General features: G+C 47.8%; 1 protein-coding gene across 1 annotated transcript in view; it reads left to right on the forward strand.

Annotated features, from left to right (window-relative positions):
• Positions 1 to 12,050, forward strand: part of CNGB1 (cyclic nucleotide gated channel subunit beta 1) — a 62,811-nt gene extending 50,761 nt beyond the window's left edge. The window contains exons 30-33 of the mRNA XM_045533613.1: positions 1,232 to 1,350; positions 1,602 to 1,748; positions 6,191 to 6,410; positions 9,214 to 12,050. Coding sequence (XP_045389569.1) covers positions 1,232 to 1,350; positions 1,602 to 1,748; positions 6,191 to 6,410; positions 9,214 to 9,513 — 786 coding nt within the window. The 3' untranslated portion in view covers positions 9,514 to 12,050. The remainder of the gene's footprint in view (positions 1 to 1,231; positions 1,351 to 1,601; positions 1,749 to 6,190; positions 6,411 to 9,213) is intronic.
• The last annotated feature ends 6,968 nt before the right edge of the window (positions 12,051 to 19,018 follow it).

A 19,018-nucleotide genomic window follows, 5' to 3' on the forward strand; every position in this document is an offset into this window, starting at 1 on the left:
CAGAAACACACAAAACCTTCCTTCTTTTTGTTAAGAGGGCCATGCATGTGTGAGATGCACAGGAAATGTGTGTTGAATAAATCAAAAGTGTGACCAAGTTACCGCCCTTGCTCTCTACCCGCCTTTAACATTTTTTTATTTATTATATTTTCTGTAGACCTCCTCTGTGGTCAGGTCTCTGCCCCTTTTAACCACGCCCGGGGTGACCGACAGGTGGCAGGCCAGGGCAGGGGCCCATGAGGGCGTGACTATCGGAAGGCGCGGGGCAGACTGGGTGTTTCTGACTGCAGTCCACAGCACGCCATTCATTCATTCATTCATTCATTCAGTTTAACTTGGGATTCAGACCACTGCATTAGTTCGCTAGGGCTACCATTGTACAGCACAACTGTCCCTTGGCTTGCAGCGGCCACTTCTCTGTGTCTCCTCCCATCATCTTCCCTCTGTGCCGATCTCTGTGTCCAAATTTCCCTTTTTATGAGGACACCAGTCATATTGGCTTGGGGCCCACCCTACTCCAGGATGACTTCATCTTAGTTACCAAAATGTTGCTGGGGATTAGGAGTTCAACATGTGAATTGTGGGGCGGGGACAAAATTCAACCCATAACAACCATGGACTCTGGAACCAGACTGGGTTCAAATTCCACTCTGCCTCCTCCTAAATGTGTGACCTTGGGCAAAGAGTAATCCTGCCTCAGAGGCTTGCTGGGAATTAGGTAGGTGTAATCACATAAAGCAATTAGACCAGTGAGTGCCTGGCCCAGAAAAACGTTGTGGGCCTGTTGGATTTTATTATTGTTGCTGTTGTTATCATTCCTGTCGCAGCTAGCGAACGCTTACCCAGCTCCTGGTAAGTGGATATGAGTTTATGGCATGAACCAGTGCTGGATGTGCCAGGCCTCCACGTGGGTCTAATTGGAAACTTGCAGAATACCCCTGCACCTCCCAGGTGACCTAGCACTTTCCGGTCCATGACAGCACGAACTCCCCACCACAATCCTGTGAGTTTGGCAGAGCAAGGGGTGGTCAATCCGCCCAGTGCAGAGTTGAGGAGACTGAGGCCGGCAGGGAAGAGACTGGCCCTCACCATACGCCACGTCATGGTGGCAGGGCCACAGCCCGGCCTGGGTTCCTCCTTGCTGGACCTCCAGCCTCCGGGCCCAGCACTGGCTGCTTCTCTGGTGGCTCTGGGGGATGAGCAGAGGGACTCGCCGGCTTCTCTGTTTCAGGGCGAGATTGGCCGCGAGATGTACATCATCCAGGCAGGGCAGGTGCAGGTTTTGGGCGGCCCTGATGGGAAATCCGTGCTGGTGACACTAAAAGCTGGATCTGTGTTTGGAGAGATAAGGTCAGAGGGGAGCTGGGGTAAGATGAGGGGCCCTGGCCAAGGCTGGGGACAGGGAGGGGGGCTGGGGAGGGTGGGGGTGCCCTGTGGGTGGAAATGGGGGAGGTGTTGTGGATCGGCACCGGCACCTGCTGATGCATGGCAGGGAGGCTCTCACCTGCGTGGGGCACGTTGTGCAGGGGGTGAAGGTGAAGACCCCAATGTGGTCAAAAGTGCAGCCTCCGAAGGGCCTCACCCTTCCGTTCTCTGCCCAGCTTGCTGGCTGTTGGGGGCGGGAACCGGCGCACAGCTAACGTGGTGGCCCACGGCTTTGCCAACCTCTTCATTCTGGATAAAAAGGACTTGAACGAAATTTTGGTGCATTATCCTGAGTCTCAGAAGTTGCTCCGGAAGAAGGCCAGGTACGTAATTTTTTTTCATTTAAAAAAAGATTGCTAAAGACAAGGACTCCTCTTACCTACCCGCAGTACCTTTATCAGAATCAGGAAACGCGGTATTGGACCAAAGATATTTTATCTCATCCATAATCCACCCTCAGATTTGCTGATTGTGCCAGTAGTGACTTTGATAGTTTTATTGTTCTTTTTAATTTTCTTTTCCGCCTGCCCCCAACTTTTATAGCTGTTCTTTTCTCCTTGTCCATCCCTGGATCAATTCCAGGGTCACACATGGCGTTAAGGTGCGATGCAGTCTTAGTCCCCCTTGATCTGGGACAGGTCCTCAGTCCTCTTCTATGTTTAATGACCAAAGTCATTCGAGCGTGCAGTCACTTTGTAGAATGTCCCTCAATTTGGATTTGATGTTTTCTCGTAATGACCTTCAGGTCTTGAATTTTGGGCAGGAATATCGCAGCAGCAATGTTGTGTCTTTCTCAGTGAGTGTATGGAGAAGCACGTGATGCCAGTTTCTCCCAACTTTGATGATTTTTGCTTTGATCGCTTGGTTAAGGTTTCTGGACTGAAAAGTCACTACTTACTAATTCATAAGTGATCCGTGGGGAGTCACTTTGAAACTATATAGATGTCCTGTGCCCCACTGAGCTTTCATCCGCTACTTGTGGCATCCACTGATGGCCGCTGGCTAAATCAGTGATTGCTGTGATGGTTGCAGATGGTAATTTTCTAACCCCTTCACTCCACGTTTATTAGCTAGCAGGAAGGGCTGTTCCTTGTCTCTCGTTTATTTGTTTATTCACTGATCTATTTATATAAGTATAGATTTGCTCTATTCCATGAATATCATGTTACAGTCATTATTTTGATGCTCAGATTGTTCCATTTTGGCCACTGGCACCTTTTCCAGCTGGCTCTGTGACCCTTTGTTATATCTTCATCATATTTTAGCACTTCCAGGCTTACACAGGGAGAATAAGGAACGAGATGCCCTGGCTCATCTTGTACCTTCCCTGCTGCACGCCTGGAAATGGCCATTTCTCCAAGGAGCCTTGATTCCTGTTAGTGGGAAATGGTTTTTAGAAACCAAGATCTGAGTCCTAGGTGCACTCATTGCTACTGGGGTGAGACTAGGCCTCCTCGGGGGACAGACCTAAGAAACACACCCACATGCTTACTGTATGTATAAATATAAATGTACATATATTGATACGTATCTGTACACACATATGCATTGATTCTTCTGTCCATGTCCACCTATCGATAGATCTATCTATAAAACTATTCCAATCCAACAGCACAGAGTTCATTCTTATCTTTTCCTTTTCCACACTTGTAAATCCCCCTGCAACACTGAGAGACATAGTTTCAGAATTCCCGTACCACTGTGAAAAACAAAAAAGTAAGCCTTCTAAGTGGAGTTAGACGTTGGACGCAGCTCTTTTTGTCTTCATTCTGAGTGCGTATAGCGTAAGAATCGTGTTCAAGCTATTTGCATTCATCCTCATCCCTCTTCCCTTGAATGCGGTTCTTGCAAAACACAGGTATATTTGTCTGTTTCAGTTTGCATTTTGGTTTAGGGCTCCCCCGGCCACGGATCCTTATTGATTTTGTTGTTGTTGTTGTTGTTGTGAGTATGTAAAACATTAACATGTTTCCGGAAGCCAAAACTCTACAAAATGGTCTACTCAGAAAAGTGTCCCAACTTTCCCTCCCCTCGTTGTCACCCACCCTGTACAGGTGACCAATCTTGTTAGTTCATGTTTTTTTCTTTTTCTTCCTGCGTTTACTTTTGCACAAATAGGCGGATCTGTGAACATTTTCTCATTACCCCCTGCTTCTTACACAAAAGGTGGCACGCTAGAGATTCTCTTCTGTACTTTGGTTTTTTCACATGACAGCGCGTCCCCGAAATCATTTTCTGTCAGTCCACAGATCGCTTGTCATTCCGTTTCCCCAGTTGCACGCATTCCTGTGACAGTTAGGGCACTTCCAATATTTTGCAATTACGACCAGTGCTACAATGCATCTGTGCAGCTGCATTTTGCATTATTGGGGAACAGGTAACTCTTTTTTGTTGTTTTTTTTAAGAAAAGCAGATTTTTGCTTTCGAACCCTTAAGATCAGGTTTCAAACTGAGCAACAGAGGTGGCGCGGTGTGATAGGACTCTCACCATAGGCTTGGGAGACTGGCGGGGCTCAGATCTTCCGAGGGAGGTACTGGCTGTGTGACTTTGGGAAAGTTACTTAACTTTTCTGGTCTCAGTTTTCAACTATGTAAAATTAAGGTACTAACCCTCTCCTTTGCTGTTGTGAAGATTAAATAAAATAGTAGGCAGGAATGTCTGCAGGGGGCACCTGGCATCTGGGAGAGTTCAACACGTGTTAGTAATGATGGTTGTTCTTCCTTATCCACCAAATTCTCTATAATTCAATTGGATAAGACCTTTTTAATCCACACATCTGGTCCCCCCCCCTTGCCTTTTACTGCATATTCTTACTCTCCAGTTTGCTCTGTGAAATGATGCCATAAATAAACCACAATTGTTATGCTCCTAATAACGGGAACACGCTCACCAACATCCATACATACAACGCAGTAATTTATTGAGTACACAATTCTAGTTCTAGGCCCTGGGGACTCGGCAGGGACCAAATAAAGCTGACTATTTTACTCAGGAAACTGACAGTGGGAAAATGAAGGATTATGTGATGTGTCAGCGAGGCTGAGGGCCACGGGGAAACACAAGCCACTGGAGGAGAAAGAGGTGGTGGAGGGAGATATTTGAGCCAAACAGGTCAAGGGAAGCAGTTCTGAAGAGGTGGCATTTCAGCTGAGACCTGCACAGAGTGAAGGAGGGAGCTGGGGTACTGCCTGCAGGGAAGAGCATTCCAGGCAGAGGGAACAGCATGGGCAAGGGCCCTGAGGAGGAGCAGGCTCAGTGTGTGGGACCGGGGCAGGCTTGACTAGAAAGGCAGGGGATCATGTATGGGGTCTGCTCATCAAGGGAGAGACACTGTCTGAGAAACAGAGGGCCCACGTGTGGGATTCTGTGCTGTGCAATCCGCCACCTTTACAGATGGGGGACCCGGGGCCCCCCAAAAAGTGACATGCTCATATCTCTGGCTTGACCACTCCAAAAGGGGGATGATGAGGTCTTACGCATGTCACTTGCTCCAGGGACAACTGTTTTATCCTAATTATAGGGAAGATACATCATCTGATAATAAGGATAAATTTCCCTAACCTGGAAATGTCCCAGAAGCCATCTCAGAGTTTCAAAACAGAGACAGCCGTTAGCAATCAGCAAAGGCCCAAGAGATAGCTCTTGTGTCGTTTTAGCACCACGCTGAGCCTTCCTGTGGACTGTCACGCCGTGAATTATGGACTCAAATAACACAGGGACAGAGCCGGCTGGCGTGTGAGAGGCCTCTGATGAATCATGTTTGTGTTCTCCCCGGGGAGCCCCAGCGAGGAAATGCAAATCCTCGGCAATTAATATCAGTATACACAATTTAAACCCATTGCCTCTGATTAGATAAGCAGCCAAGAACGGCCTCATTTTTAAACAAATAAGTTTTGCTGGAACCTGATGAATGAATTTGCCGATTCATCGTCTAAGCCCGCTGATTGCAGGCGAAATTCATTTGTTCTTCAGCCAAACCACTCATCACATGCTTGTAGAGTGAAAAATTCCCCGTAAGAGGCTGGGACTCTGTTCGATGGAAAATTCTATCCTTACTTAGAGAAACAGGGGGGTACATTGCATCAGATCTGGGTTGTAATTCTGCCTCTGCCACTTTCTGGTACCCTTGAACATGTCACTCCCCGCACTCTGAGCCTCGGTCTCACCAACTGTCAGAGCCACAATAAGCCCAGACTTTTCGATGTCACAGGAGTATTGCCAGCATCCAAGAACATCATGGCCACGATGTTGCTTTGTGATCATTAAGATCTGGGGTGCTGGGGTCAGATGTGAGCACCAGGAAGGGGGATTATGGGGGCCACCTAGGAGTGGCTGTAAAGGACAGAACAGAGGGCCTGACACATATGGCCACTCAGTAACTAGTGCTGATAACTGTGATGGTGATGACGGGGAGGTGACAATAAAGCAGAAGGAGAAGGAAAACTCTTTGGGTCCTTTTTCATCTGGGCATCTTATTTCTGATTCCATGTATTAAAGTGCCCTTTGGAATTTCCTACCTGTGTGACCTCAGGCAAGTTGCTCAACCTCTCTGAGCCTTAGTTTCCTCATCTATACAAAGCAGACAGTAAGACCCACTCATTACAGTTCTGATCATTTGAGGAGATCCTATGCGTAAAGCACTCAGCTCTGTGCTCGGCCCAGAAAAAGCCCTTGGAAATCATCGGCCAAAGGGCTCTCCATAAACGAGGCTCCCCTTCCATTCCATTCGTGCTCATGCTGTCAGTGGGTGCCGCTGTCTTGCAGGCGCATGCTGAAGAATAACAACAAGCCCAAGGAGGAGAAGAGCGTGCTCATCCTGCCCCCCCGGGCGGGCACCCCGAAGCTCTTCAGCGCTGCCCTCGCTGCGACCGGAAAGATGGGCGGCAAGGGGGGGAAAGGAGGCAAGCTGGCCCACCTCAGGGCGCGACTCAAGGAGCTGGCCGCGCTGGAGGCGGCCGCCAAACAGCAAGAGTTGCTGGAACAGGTAATGCGGCCGGACCCAGCCACCCCGCCCTGCATGCTGGGGACAAGGGTGAGGGACCTCGGAGAGCAGACCCCACATTTAGGTTTAGGGGCTTTTCCCCCCTTGTTTCCAACAGTCAGGACTCATTTGGTTGCCAGTGACAGAGTGCAAGTTCAAATTAGCTTTCAAAAACGGGGTCCTGGGGGTCACATAATTGAAAAGTTCAGGCAAGATGGTTCCAGAAGCCCAGGTGATGCCAGGGACTAGGTTCCCCATTCTATCGTCCCCGCCTTCTTTGGTGATGGCTCCATTTCCAGGCAGGCTCTGCGAGTTCTAGGATTATCTCCTCTTGCTGTGGTAACTCCGACAGAAAGCGCTCTTTCCCGGTGAGCCTAGCAGAAGTCCCAGGACTCACCGTCATCGGCCCACACTGGCTCACATGCCAACTCCTGAGCCATTCAGTGTGGCCCAGGGACTGTGGTGCTCTGGGGAGGCCTGGGTCACATGCCCACCCCTGAAGTGAGGGTTGGGGCCGGGAGGGTCTCCAAGGAAAAGCCCTGGTGCTGCTGCAGAGGAGGAAAGAGAAGGTGTGGGCAGGGGAGGTCCCTCTCCAGATGACAGTGATGCCTCATAGTTAATGTTGCGTCGGTGACAGTTTAAAATATCTGAAAGGAAAAGCCTCATAAGCAGGCACAGTGCCAACCGCCTCTGCCCCCGTAAATCCAAAGAGAGCACTAAAATTAGTTCTGGGATTTTTTTCTGTGACTAAAGCCAAGAATGCCAATTAGAATGATTACACTAATTATGTCTAATCACCACTGTCCTTTAGGAAGGCTGCTGGGAAAAGGTGGAGGGGCCGGGGTTAGGTGGGGGCTCAGTGGCAGGGACTCTTTAGAGCAGGGCAACAGTCCACGTGACAGAGTTCAAAGGGGCACAACAAACTCGGTCTCAATCCAGGCTGATGTTAGAGTCCAGGGGACCCATCCAGAGTCATATGACAACAGGAGTCTAGTGAGTGACATCAAAGCCACTTAGGGTTCCAAGATACAGCCACCAATGGCCCCAAATTGAGGAAAGACACAACTGCCGGGCTCACAAACTGTCACGGTCAACGTGCCACGGTGGGGTCTTTAGCCCTGGCTCCTGTGAAGGGCTGAGTAGATGTGAATTTCAAGAGTCTCTCAGGGGCCAGGCGCGGTGGCTCCCACCTGTAATCCCAGCACTCTGGGAGGCCAAGGCAGGAGCATTGCTCGAGCTCAGGAGTTCAAGACCAGCCTGAGCAAGAGCGAGACCCCATCTCATTAAAAAAAATAAATAAATAAAATTTAAAAAATAATTTTAAAAAATCTCTCACTACAGTGAAAGGCATTTAGCTGAAATGGGTTTGTTGCTCCTAAGTATTAGCTCTTTGCTGGGGCAGCTTTGAGCCGTGAATGAAATTTGCATGAGTGCTCTAATAAAAGGCATTTCCCCTCCGAGTTAGAACAACCAGAGCAGAACAGCAGAGTGCAAGGAGCTCTTAACTAGAAGTCCTGAGACACAGGTCCAAATCCCAGCTCTGTCACCGGCTAGCTCTGAGACCCTGGGAAGCTACTCAAGCTCTCCGAGACCCAGATTACTCGGAGTTGCCGCGTGGGGTTGTAAAAATCAAGCAGGAACCCTTGGATGCTTTTTGCAAAAGCATTTGGAACATAGCAAAGCACTTTACTACCTGCCCATGAAGGTGTCATTCTGGTCCATTCATGGCATGAGGCTTCGGGAAGTGTCACAACGGTCACCATCTGAGTGTCTTGCCCTGGAAGTGCATTGTCAGAGTTCAGGGTGGACAGAGGAGGGTGGGACAGGTGCACCAAAGCATGCAGAGACACTGAGACAGAGCACGCAGCAGGTCCCCAGGGCTGCCTCGAGTTCCAAGGACATCTTTGTCCCCCTTCTCTGTTCCCTTCCTTCCACACCCCATGACTTGAGCAAACTTGGGGGGGGGGGGGCGGGTCTCTATTCCTCACAAGCACTCTGGCTGCTCTCACTTTAAATTCACTTCTGCCGCGTCACGTGGGTCTCGGGGGCGAGGACCACGCTGGCCTCCCGTGCAGCTGCACCCTCTCCAGTCTCCTCCGTGCAGAGATGGGTTGCCCAGAGCAGGCGGGGCTGCAGGTGTTCACGGAGGCCTGGGCTTTTCCCCAGTTCCCTGCCCACACCCAGACCGTGGCGAACGTCCATGGCAGGCCGTGCAGGCCAGAGGCTGGGGGTGCCCACCACGTACGTCCCCAACATGGGCCAGCTCTGCCCAGTGCCAGTGGCACCCAGCCCCATCCCTCCCCTGAGGCTCTCAACCTTTGAGACCTTCCAGAAAAGTGGCCCCACTGGCTCCTGCCCTCATCTCTCTTCACTTTGTGTGCCTGGAGTTGGGCTCATCACCTCCGCGAGCACCCATTCCTGCTAACCCGGCGGGGCAGGGCGTTTCAGCCTTTGCAGAGGCCTTGGTGGCAGCTCCCTGCAGGTCACCACCTTCCTCAACAGCGCAGGGGCCCGCCTCTGCCCTTGAACTCGGTGCTTCACCCGGCTTTCCAGCCCGGCAGGAGCGATCTAAACATGCCCAAGGCCCTCCACGAAATCCACCGTGGAGGTCTACTCCTTGCTCTTCCCCGTTGCATATTCTGTTTCTCCCAAATAACCCCGCTGCGGCTCCACGCTGATCCGCTAGATTTCACCCCCTGCACACTTTGCTGGCTTCTTGTGGGGGCGGGGAGAAGGCGGGAACAGCAAGGTGTTCAAGACCCCTTGGACGGACTGTGCCTCACCAGTCACCCTTTTCGGATTCCAGGCCAAGAGATCTCAGGAGGCCGCTGGAGAGGCAGGCTCGGCCGTCCCGGACCAGCCTGCACCCCCGGGGCAGCCCGCACCCCTGGACCAGCCCGCACCCCCGGAGCCCCCGGAGCCCCTGGATCCCCCGGCCCAGCGCTCTCCGCCGCCTGTGACCCCCGGGAGTCCCCAGGGAGGTGAGGAGGGGGCGGCCAGGCCAGCGGAGCACTCGGTGCGGATCCGCATGAGCCCGGGCCCGGAGCCCGGCGAGCAGGTCCTGTCGGTGGAGACGTCCGAGGACAAGAAGGAGGCGGCGGAGTGAGGCGGCCACAGCGCCGCCCGGCAGGTGCGCCCCGGCCCCGGCACCCACCGCCGCGGTGGCCCCAGCGACTCGCAGTCGACCGCCCGCGACACGCCTGCCGCGACCTCGGCCCCTGCGAGGCTCTCGTGTAACCAACACCCTCCGTCAGGTGTCGCGTCCCTGAGCTCCCAGCATCACTTGGGATCCCCGCCTTCCCCTGACTGTCCCTATTTTCCTGACTGTCCCTATTTTCCTGACTGTCACTATTTTTAGGAACAAAATTATTTCCCACTTTTTTTTCATAGGCAGCGTGGAGCGGGGCCCCAGCACGGTGGGAAGCTCGGTGGAGGCGGGGAGCAACGGGTGAAGTCCAGAGTTACGGAAAGCAGGGGGTGCGGGGGGTCCCCTAGGGAATTTTCTCCCACATTTCAAGGATAGAAAACACTTGGCAAAAACGAGGCAGCCGTGCTGTCGGGCTCGGTGGGAACTGTGGCAGTTGCCACCTGGGTATGGGACGCTATGTCCCTTTGCTGGGCGGTGACAGTCACGCTGCTCATTAGGTGGCTAGCGCTCATCTTCCGCAGACTCCGTTCCCTTTGAGTCAGATGCCATCATCTCAGGACAGACAAAATGGACACGGACTTACTGGCAAGGGACTGGGGGTGCTCCTGTGGTGAAGGGACAGTGTCTTAGCAGCGCCTTCCCTGCCTGCCACGCTGAGAAGCCATGTCGGTCACAGGAGTCAGCTTGTTACTTGCTTGTGACACCCTTGCCACAGAGATGGTGCCAGCAACTTCGATTAATCCTAGAAAATGAAATCCCACAGCTGATGACAACACTTAAATTCCCCAGAGCTTTCCAGATCAGCTCATGTTGCTTTTATGATTCCAAAAAAAAAGAAAGAAAGAGAGAGAGAGAGAGAGAGAAAGAAAGAAATAGAGGAAAGAAAGAAAGAAAGAAAGAAAAAACAGGGTCATTCCATCCATGAATATTTATTGAGAGGATTTTATTTGCATACTGAATGGCTCTTGGGGGAGCAAGTGATTAAAAATGAAATCTAATATTCTAGTATTGGGGCATTTGTTCCCACCAGCAGCAATGAACACAAAGGGCCTGGAATTCAGTAGGCACTGCCCATTTTCTACAAAATCACGGGTACTTGAGGGCTTGCAAATGTATATATTTGTCCATCACCTATAAACAACATTCATTTCCACTGTGAAAGAAATTAAACACTGTGGGAATTCTGGGACTGGTCTAAGCATCTCCAAATCCCGGAGTCATGAACAGATTTATCTTGTTGATGACTTCTCACGTGACTTGGGTAATCATCATGTTGAATATAATGACGATTGACGTTATTATTTTGCCCTTTTAAAAAGCTACATAAGTACAAAGTGGCACCCTCCCTGCTCCCCTCCCTTGAAACCACCACTGTCATCAGTTTCTCATGTATCCTTTCAGGGATATCTTACACTTACACAAGGAAATATGTACATTCTTCTTATTTCCTTTTTTTTTTTTTTTTTTTTAACAGAAGAGGTTTGACATCCCAGAGTCATTGTTATTTTTCACTTAATTTCTTTTGGAGATCGTTCCCAAGGAGAACATAAAGAGCATGCTTATTTTTTCACGGCTGCAATCTAGTCCATTGCATGGATGCATCATAACATTTAAACCACTCTCCCACTGATGGGCATTTGTGTTGCTTCCAATCTTATGCTGTTAAATAATGCTGTAATAAAAAAATCTTGTACAGAGAGAAGTTCACTGCTAAACGCTATTTTTAAATGGGGGCAGTCTGGGAGTTTAGGCAGATTGTTTTCTCTTATGATCTCCATTCATCATTTGCATATTGCCCCATGTATTCTAAGATCCAAGCATGGAGAATGCTGCCATCTTTCGCAAGTGTTCCAGATATACTAATAAAGTAAACACATTGCCTTCCAGTAGATGGCAAAATGTTTCAACAGCACCTTCACTGTGAGATCATACTTTACAAGGAAGAATTTTTTTTATATGAATGTACTTAGTCTTTTAGATAGCAATTCTTGAACGTATACTGTTTATTATACAAAGCAAGAGCTTTGAGTTTCCCAAGAATTGTCCTGGAAAGGAAATTGATTTTGAAATGAGATTAGCAGTCTCTTAATTTCACTGAGTTATCTCATTAAACGAAACACTTCTGCAACCTTGGATATTAAGTAAATTGAATTTGAGGCTGGCATTATTCTCTAAATTGAATTGGACTGTTCGGTCCCTGAGGTATGAATGGTATAGTTTGGAAGTACTGTAATTCCACAGCTGAAACAGGACCTTTATTTATGAATGCTGAATCCCTACCCAATTAAAATGTCTCAACATTTCCTGCATTTTGATAGAAAATGAATAGCAAGTTATTTTCTTAAGTACATAAATATTTTAAATAATATTAAAACCTAGAAGCTGTTTAAAATTTCATTATCAAAATGTGTTCAGCTACCTGGAATATTTTAATCTGTTTTCTTAGTCAACATGAACACTGTATTTACACTCCAGCTTTCATATTACAATGCATTTTAATTAAACTATTTAGACAAATGTTCCTGGCTTGCGGATTCATTTCAGAAATAGGCCGTGTGTGACACACATCTTTGTGAGAAAACCTAACTGCATTTCCAGGCTCAGGCTTCCTAGCTAATGTCCTGTGGACATCCTTGGGGCTACAATCCGCCCTGCATTCCTCTTGCTGCAGTAATATCCTTACCAAACCTCCATGGCCCGCTAGGATTCTAAGCTCCTCAAATCAATAGCCCCTTTGTGTCTGGTCTCACCGAGGCAACTGCTCACAATTTCCCCAACCCCATTTGGGCAATGCCACAAAGTGCTAATGAACATGGGCTCTGGATTCAGACTTCCTGGCTTCCGATCCCACCCTGGCCGAACACCGTGGATGACCACAGACCTCTTCATGACTTCATCTGTAAGATGGAGACAATGTATTGTACTGCTCAGGCCCCCTGTGATGATCAAATCGCAGTCTGGCATTGTGAAGTCTGAACGGGCATGAGGAACAAAACCAACTCACCACTGCCCTTACTCTCTTACAGTCGCAGTAGATTGGAAGCCCCTGGGGAACTTTGTCTTCTCTGAATTCTGACTGTGCCCAGGGTTACACACACACAGGGGTCTGATCACCTCTTTCTTGGCTCTCTAACTCAGAGTATGTACAAAGGATTTGGATACTCATTAATTATGCTAATATATGGCACAGGTTTCTCTACCATCCATTAATGATTTAACCCAATTTAATACAAAAACAGAAACTAAAACACTCCAGCAAGGCTTACTCTCCTGGGTGATCACAGCATTCTGGGGTAGGCCCGGAGCAGGCTTCATGGGCCTGTGACCTGTGCAGTCACACAGAGCCCACACTCAAAAAGGCCCTGTGCTTGAAATTCTTCATTTTTGGATGAGGGGTCCTGCATTTTTATTTGTTCTGGGCCCCACAAATGATATAGCCTGTCCTGGCTAGGTTGGGTTACTACCCTCTCTCTGAAAAGCCCACGAGAAAGGGAGGTGGAGAAGTCTTGTCTGCACTCAGCTTTCATCTGTCTTCTTCTAGCCCCAGGGTCCTGCTTCCCCTTTGGAAGTTTACCTTGCAGTCATGCATGGTGACTTAAACATGGTGACCCAATCGAAGCCCATTGGCTGTCTTCGCTGGGAAGTGAATCTTGAGAGTTATTACCCCCCTTCCTTGCTAACAGAACCCTGATTTACAACATGCCCAGCCCCAGGAGATAAAGCCCTGGTAAAAGCCAATCACAGCTCTCTTTTGCCAGATTCTTGCCTTTCCAGCCTTCCTTGTAGCTAGGGGTGGCCATTTGGCCCTGTTCCAACCAATGAATGAATCAAGAAAACCCCCTATTGCTGCTGCCCTTCTTTCCTCCTGCTTGGGATACTGATGTGAAGACGTTTTGGAAGCTGCAGCAGCCATCTTGTGACTTTAGAGCTAAAAATCAAAGCGATGTGCACAGTGACATGCTTGAATTGCCAAACCAACCCAAAACCATGCTTTTCCAGACAACTTGTTATGTGAGATAATGAAATATCTTTATTATTTAAGCCATCCTTGTTACCTGCAGCTGAAAACATCCTAATATAAGAGCACTGAAACGGAGAGCAAAAGAAAGAAAGTGGGAGCAGATGCCTCACAACCTTGACCCCCTGACCACAGTGGACATTCATTCCTGTTGCTCAGATTGTCATTACTGCTTGTGCTCCTGTCCTTCCTGACCTTGTCTTTGGCCTTTCCCTGATTACACGAGCTACCTTGTGTATTTTGAATTCTGTCACCTTCTGCTCTTGAGTCGGTCAGAGTTGGTTTTTATAGCTCACAATGAAAGAAACCGAACCAATGCAGACAAAAATACTCCTGGGAGTTTCCTGATTACTTAAAACTCAAGATCTAGGCCAGGCATTCTGGGTGTGACTTTTGGTCTAGCACGGGCACCTGTGGTTTCTAAATCCACCTCTCAGGAAGAGACCCTCCGAGAAGGGAATAGAGGAGAGAGGGGGCTGTTTTGACCGAGACCAAATTCAAACACCCCTCAGTGAACGATCAGCCCACGGGGAGAGAGTGATTGATCCAGCAAGGAGAATCTGAGCATCACGGCTCACGTCCCACGGGCTCTTCCCAGCTCCCTCCCTGTTCAGGACAGAACCCTCCTCATTAATGACTTTTTAGACAGATCCTGCCTCATGGCTGTCTTTAACAATTAAGTGCTAGGAACAGAAGTGACTGTGCTTCAGAGCTTCAGAGAGCTTCCTTATCAGTTAGTCTTGTCCACAGTGCTGGCTGCTGTGGGGTGATCAAGAAGAGAATTATCAGACCCAAGTTATAGCTGTGGAAGTTCAAAGTTAAGACTGGACAAAGGGACTTAAACTCAGAAAGTCAGCACCGTGGCTAGAGATAGAAACAGCCAAGAGAAAAGATCCCGGAGGCCAATGTCCTGCCTCTGCCACTAACCTACAGTGTGACCTCAGCTGGGTCACTTTCATTCATTCATTAAGTATTTTTTTAAAATTCTGTCTTTGTGCCAAACACTGTTCTGATTGCTTTCCGGGCCTCAGGTGTTCCATCTCTAAATTGGGAGTAATAAAACAATACTCCCAGGTTGTTGTAAGAAGATTCGACAACCTTTAAGCAAATACAGACAAACTAACTGTAACCACAAAATTGTCGATTCGCATCTCCTGGATTCCAAATCCCGAGCACAAGCGCCTCCAACAGCCCTTCAGGAATGAAGAGTAGGAAGGCCCCAGTGTCCTTCTTTCTTTTATTCTTTCAATGGGCTCGAGGTGTTGGCATCTCCAGGGGTCTTGCCCGGTCACCACAGTAGAGTGCCAGATTTAGGAAGTAAAAAATACAGGAAGCCCAGTGGAATTTACATGTCGTGTGAACGATGAGTTGGGATTGTTAAAAACGTTAATCGTCTCGTGCAATATTTGGGAGACACTTATGCTAAAGAAACTTATTTGTTATTTATCTGAAATTCAAATTCAGCGTGGTGTCCAGCATTTTACCTGGCTACTCTACAAGGAGGGCACCAGCGTCGCCCGCCCCGCGTTCTCAGGGCGGCAGTGGCCTTGCCAACCCCCTGGCCCCGCCCAGCCTGGAGGGGCGGGGCTAGGCTTTTGATTGGATGCCTCACCTCTGCCCTGCTCCAGAGCTGGTCATGATTGGTGGAGGGGGAGGACAATGACCCGCCCAGTCTGCTGTCAGTGTTTGGGTTTTAACATAGATCTTTATCAATTTTATCTTGAATGCATACAGGAGGTCTTCTGAATCAGAGAGAGATTCCATAATAATTACAATAAAATAAACAATAAGTACATCTTCCCCATGTTCACCCTTCCCCCAGGCCTCACTCCTGGCCAGGGAATGTCCTCTGCAAATAGCCAGACACAACAGACAAGAAAAAGTAACGTGTCTCTGCGTATAAGGGGAAGGAGGTGGCTGTCCCCTCCAGTCCTGGAAGGGTCTGCTTGGAAACAAGGGACCCCAAACCTAACCTTACCTACCTACCCTAACCTAGCCATACCCTTTGGTATGTAACTAAAGTCTCTCCAGGAGCTAGATAGCCCCACGTGTCTCTGCTTTGACCACTTCGGGGTATCTTCAAGTTCTGGGACTTCATCCCTTTTGACATGTAAATACCGAGGGTTACAGGGCTGCAGTCTTCTGGCCCCTCGGGTCTTACCCTAAGGACCTAGACACAGCTGTGGCTATTTGGAGGTGAGGGAAGCTTTATTATCCTTCCAGATGAAAGCAATTAACTGGCTACAGAGCTGATTACCCAGGTACGTGAAGAGTCTCAGGAAACTGGGCTCCCATCTTTCACATTTCCAAATTTCTGAAACCAAAAGTGTTTTGCTCCTTAAAGAAAGGTGGGGACCGGGGCTGGGTGCGGTGGTTCACGCCTGTAATCCTAGCATTCTGGTTAGGTAGCAGCTTAGCTGACAGAAGTGAAAAATAGAAAAAAAATGCCCATCACACGAAGCACGTTATTTGAACAAAAGAAGTTATTTCTACTGAATTAAATAATTCAATTATCCACTTTAATGTAACTTTCCTTATTATTAACAAAACCCAAGATGAAACACTACGTGCTGCTGGGAGGCACACAAAGCTCATCAAACAGAGGAGTGCTTGGACAACCCGGATAAGCTGTGACATTTTTCAGGCTGAGGCTTGGTTGGTGTGATATCAGCTCATCGAGATGGCAGGTTCATTAATCAAGGGACACCAGCATGTGAAAAGACAGGCCTGAATTGCCGAGTATTCATCACAGGAAAAAATAACTCTTATAAAAACCTCGAAGCAGAGCATACTTACAACAAAGAGGTAAAGACTATGGCGTCTATGGACATGTAGAATTTACCAATGGAATTTCAGGACGAAATGGAGGAGTCTGGAGAATACGAGCACATTTACATTTCAATGGGTGCGACTTCAGAAGATAATTTTTCACGTTAACGTAAAATATATTTTAAATCATGAGACATGACATTAATTGCAGGTGTTTTTCTCGTCGTGCTTTTATTATGAACTTCCTGACTTTGCACTGGGCTAATGGATCTTCTCTGGAAGTGCTTTGGTTACCTATTTAAGCGTTATTAGAAGTTAAACATTTTACTTATTTAAGGTTTGTTTTTCAACTCTGTATGTTTAAAACTCTTTTTGAATTTATTGGATAACATTGAGCAGATCCAAATGGAAAACACAGCATCCTTTTTTTTTTTGCACCCCCCCCCCCCTAGCATCCTTAATGTTACTGTGTTAGCCGTAAAAGAGGTACATCTAGTAAGCGTACAGGTTGAGGCACATAGTTAATGGCAGGTAAAATATAAAGATCAGGCACGGGCCTGCCACATACGTCCATCACCCGTAACTGGCTACATTCTTTTATGTTGTTCATGTCTGGAATGCCTGTGCCCAGCGAGTCATCCTCTTCCTTCAAAGCTGTCTCCAAAACCTCACCACTGGGCTCAGACTCCTGCCATAAAAGCGCTGACTTGTTTTTTCTTCTGCAATTTCTTCCTTTTTCAGACACTTCTAGGTCATAAATTTGTCATGCGAGAAATCACCTGGAGGCGACATGTATTGGCAGTCCCGGGTTTCCTTTTGTCTCTTGTGTGAGTGAGCATTCTTGTCTGTACAAGTAGCCTTATTTTTGGTTTGGAACATACAGCACCACAGTGAAATTGTCCAGTTTCAAATTTATGCTCTCTGTGTTCCTGGGCTTATGCAATAAGAATTACTGCAAATATAGTAATTTGTCCTTCAATAAATAGTTACCAAAACTCTATCAGCCCCAATGAGATAGGATGTATAAGAACAGACTTACTATATAAAGTAGTGTGCAGTCAGACATAGGTGACTGTAACTTGCAAATGTAATTACCCATTACATTGGAGTCTCACATTCGAAATGGCTTAAATGTGGGATTGATCTCACCGGCTCCCCACACGAGGGCCCTTGTTAACTGAAGTGCCTGTAAAGTACCGACCCCTTCACATGTCTGCTTTGTCCAGAAAGTGGTTTCAGGACAGATTATAGTAAATCCTCAATGTAGTTCTCCTTCAGTAAATGTTCAACTAAAAAAATTGTTTTTATTTAAGTGGTTGGTTGATTCTTGGTTTTTGGCAACTAGGAAGCAATTTAGAAAACAAATATTAGGTTAATAAAATTGTTTTAGTCAGTAAGTTTTAATGAAACTTACACATGAGCATGGTTTGGTGCTTCTCAGAATCATTCTTAATATTTACTATAGTGTCCATTGGTCATATTTGGATTTTTAACATCATTTCTTTCTCTTTTCTTTTTTAAAGAGACAAGGTCTTGCTCTGTCGCCCAGGCTGAAGTGCAGTGGCACAATCATAGCTCACTGTAACTTCGACAGTGAGCCTGGGCTCAAGTGATCCTCCTGTCTCAGCCTCCAAGTAACTGGGGCTGTAGGTACCCGCCATCACGCCTGGCTAATTTTTTTCATTTTTTGTAGAGATGGGGTCTTGCTGTGTTGCCCAGGCTGATCTCAAACTACTGGCTTCAAGCTATCCTCCTACCACGGCCTCCCAAAGTGCTAGGATTACAGGCGTGAGCCACCTGGCCCTGCCAACATTTCTTATGACAATCCAATGAAGGTAAAGAAAGAAATGTGAAAAATACATATATACTCTTAATTAAATACTTAATTTTTGGTTTTATTGAGTCATTAGAGTTCTACACCATAGATTCTTCAAAAGTACATTTCCCGCCGGGTGCGGTGGCTCACGCCTGTAATCCCAGCACTCTGGGAGGCTGAGGTGGGAGGATTTGCTTGAGGTCAGGAGTTCCAGACCAGCCTGAGCGAGAGTGAGACCCCATCTCTACCAAAAAGAAAAAGAAAATAAAAAAGGCAAGCAGTAAATTCATAAAAGGACAAGAAGGCCGGAGTACACAGGAATTGTTTTATTGCTTTTTGCACGTTTTAGGCACCCTAACTGTCTACTTCATACATGTTCTGAGGCGAATTAGTTACTCCATCACCATCACCAGGATAAAGTTAGGCTTCTCGGTTGAACTTCAGGTTTGCAAGTTCGACCTACTTCTCTGCGGTGTCATAACACAACCGAGGCTGGCGTTTCCTTCCCCTCTGTTAGGCGCCTGTTCACCACTAGGTGGTGCTAAGACTCGGGTTGTGGCTGCCAGAGGCTCCAGCCGCTGCAGGAGCCGGGCAGGCTGGAATTGGAGAACTGGAAGATACCCTTAAACCTCATCCGGGCAACACTTTTGTTTTACAAATGAGGAAACAGAAACTCAGTGAAAAATAAGTAATTTATCAGACCCCTAGAGATCGCTGTCTTCCTTTTTTTTTTTTTCTTTTTTCTTATCTGTTAGTAGGTTCCAGTGTTACCTCATCAGCCAGGAACCAGTGAGCCCAGGACGAGCGCAGCCCTGGGAGGGATTCGGTCAGATTCGCTTTGCAGAAAGCGCTTTGGCAGC

This window comes from Lemur catta, chromosome 20 (assembly GCF_020740605.2).
Source record: "Lemur catta isolate mLemCat1 chromosome 20, mLemCat1.pri, whole genome shotgun sequence".
Lineage (NCBI taxonomy): Eukaryota > Metazoa > Chordata > Mammalia > Primates > Lemuridae > Lemur > Lemur catta.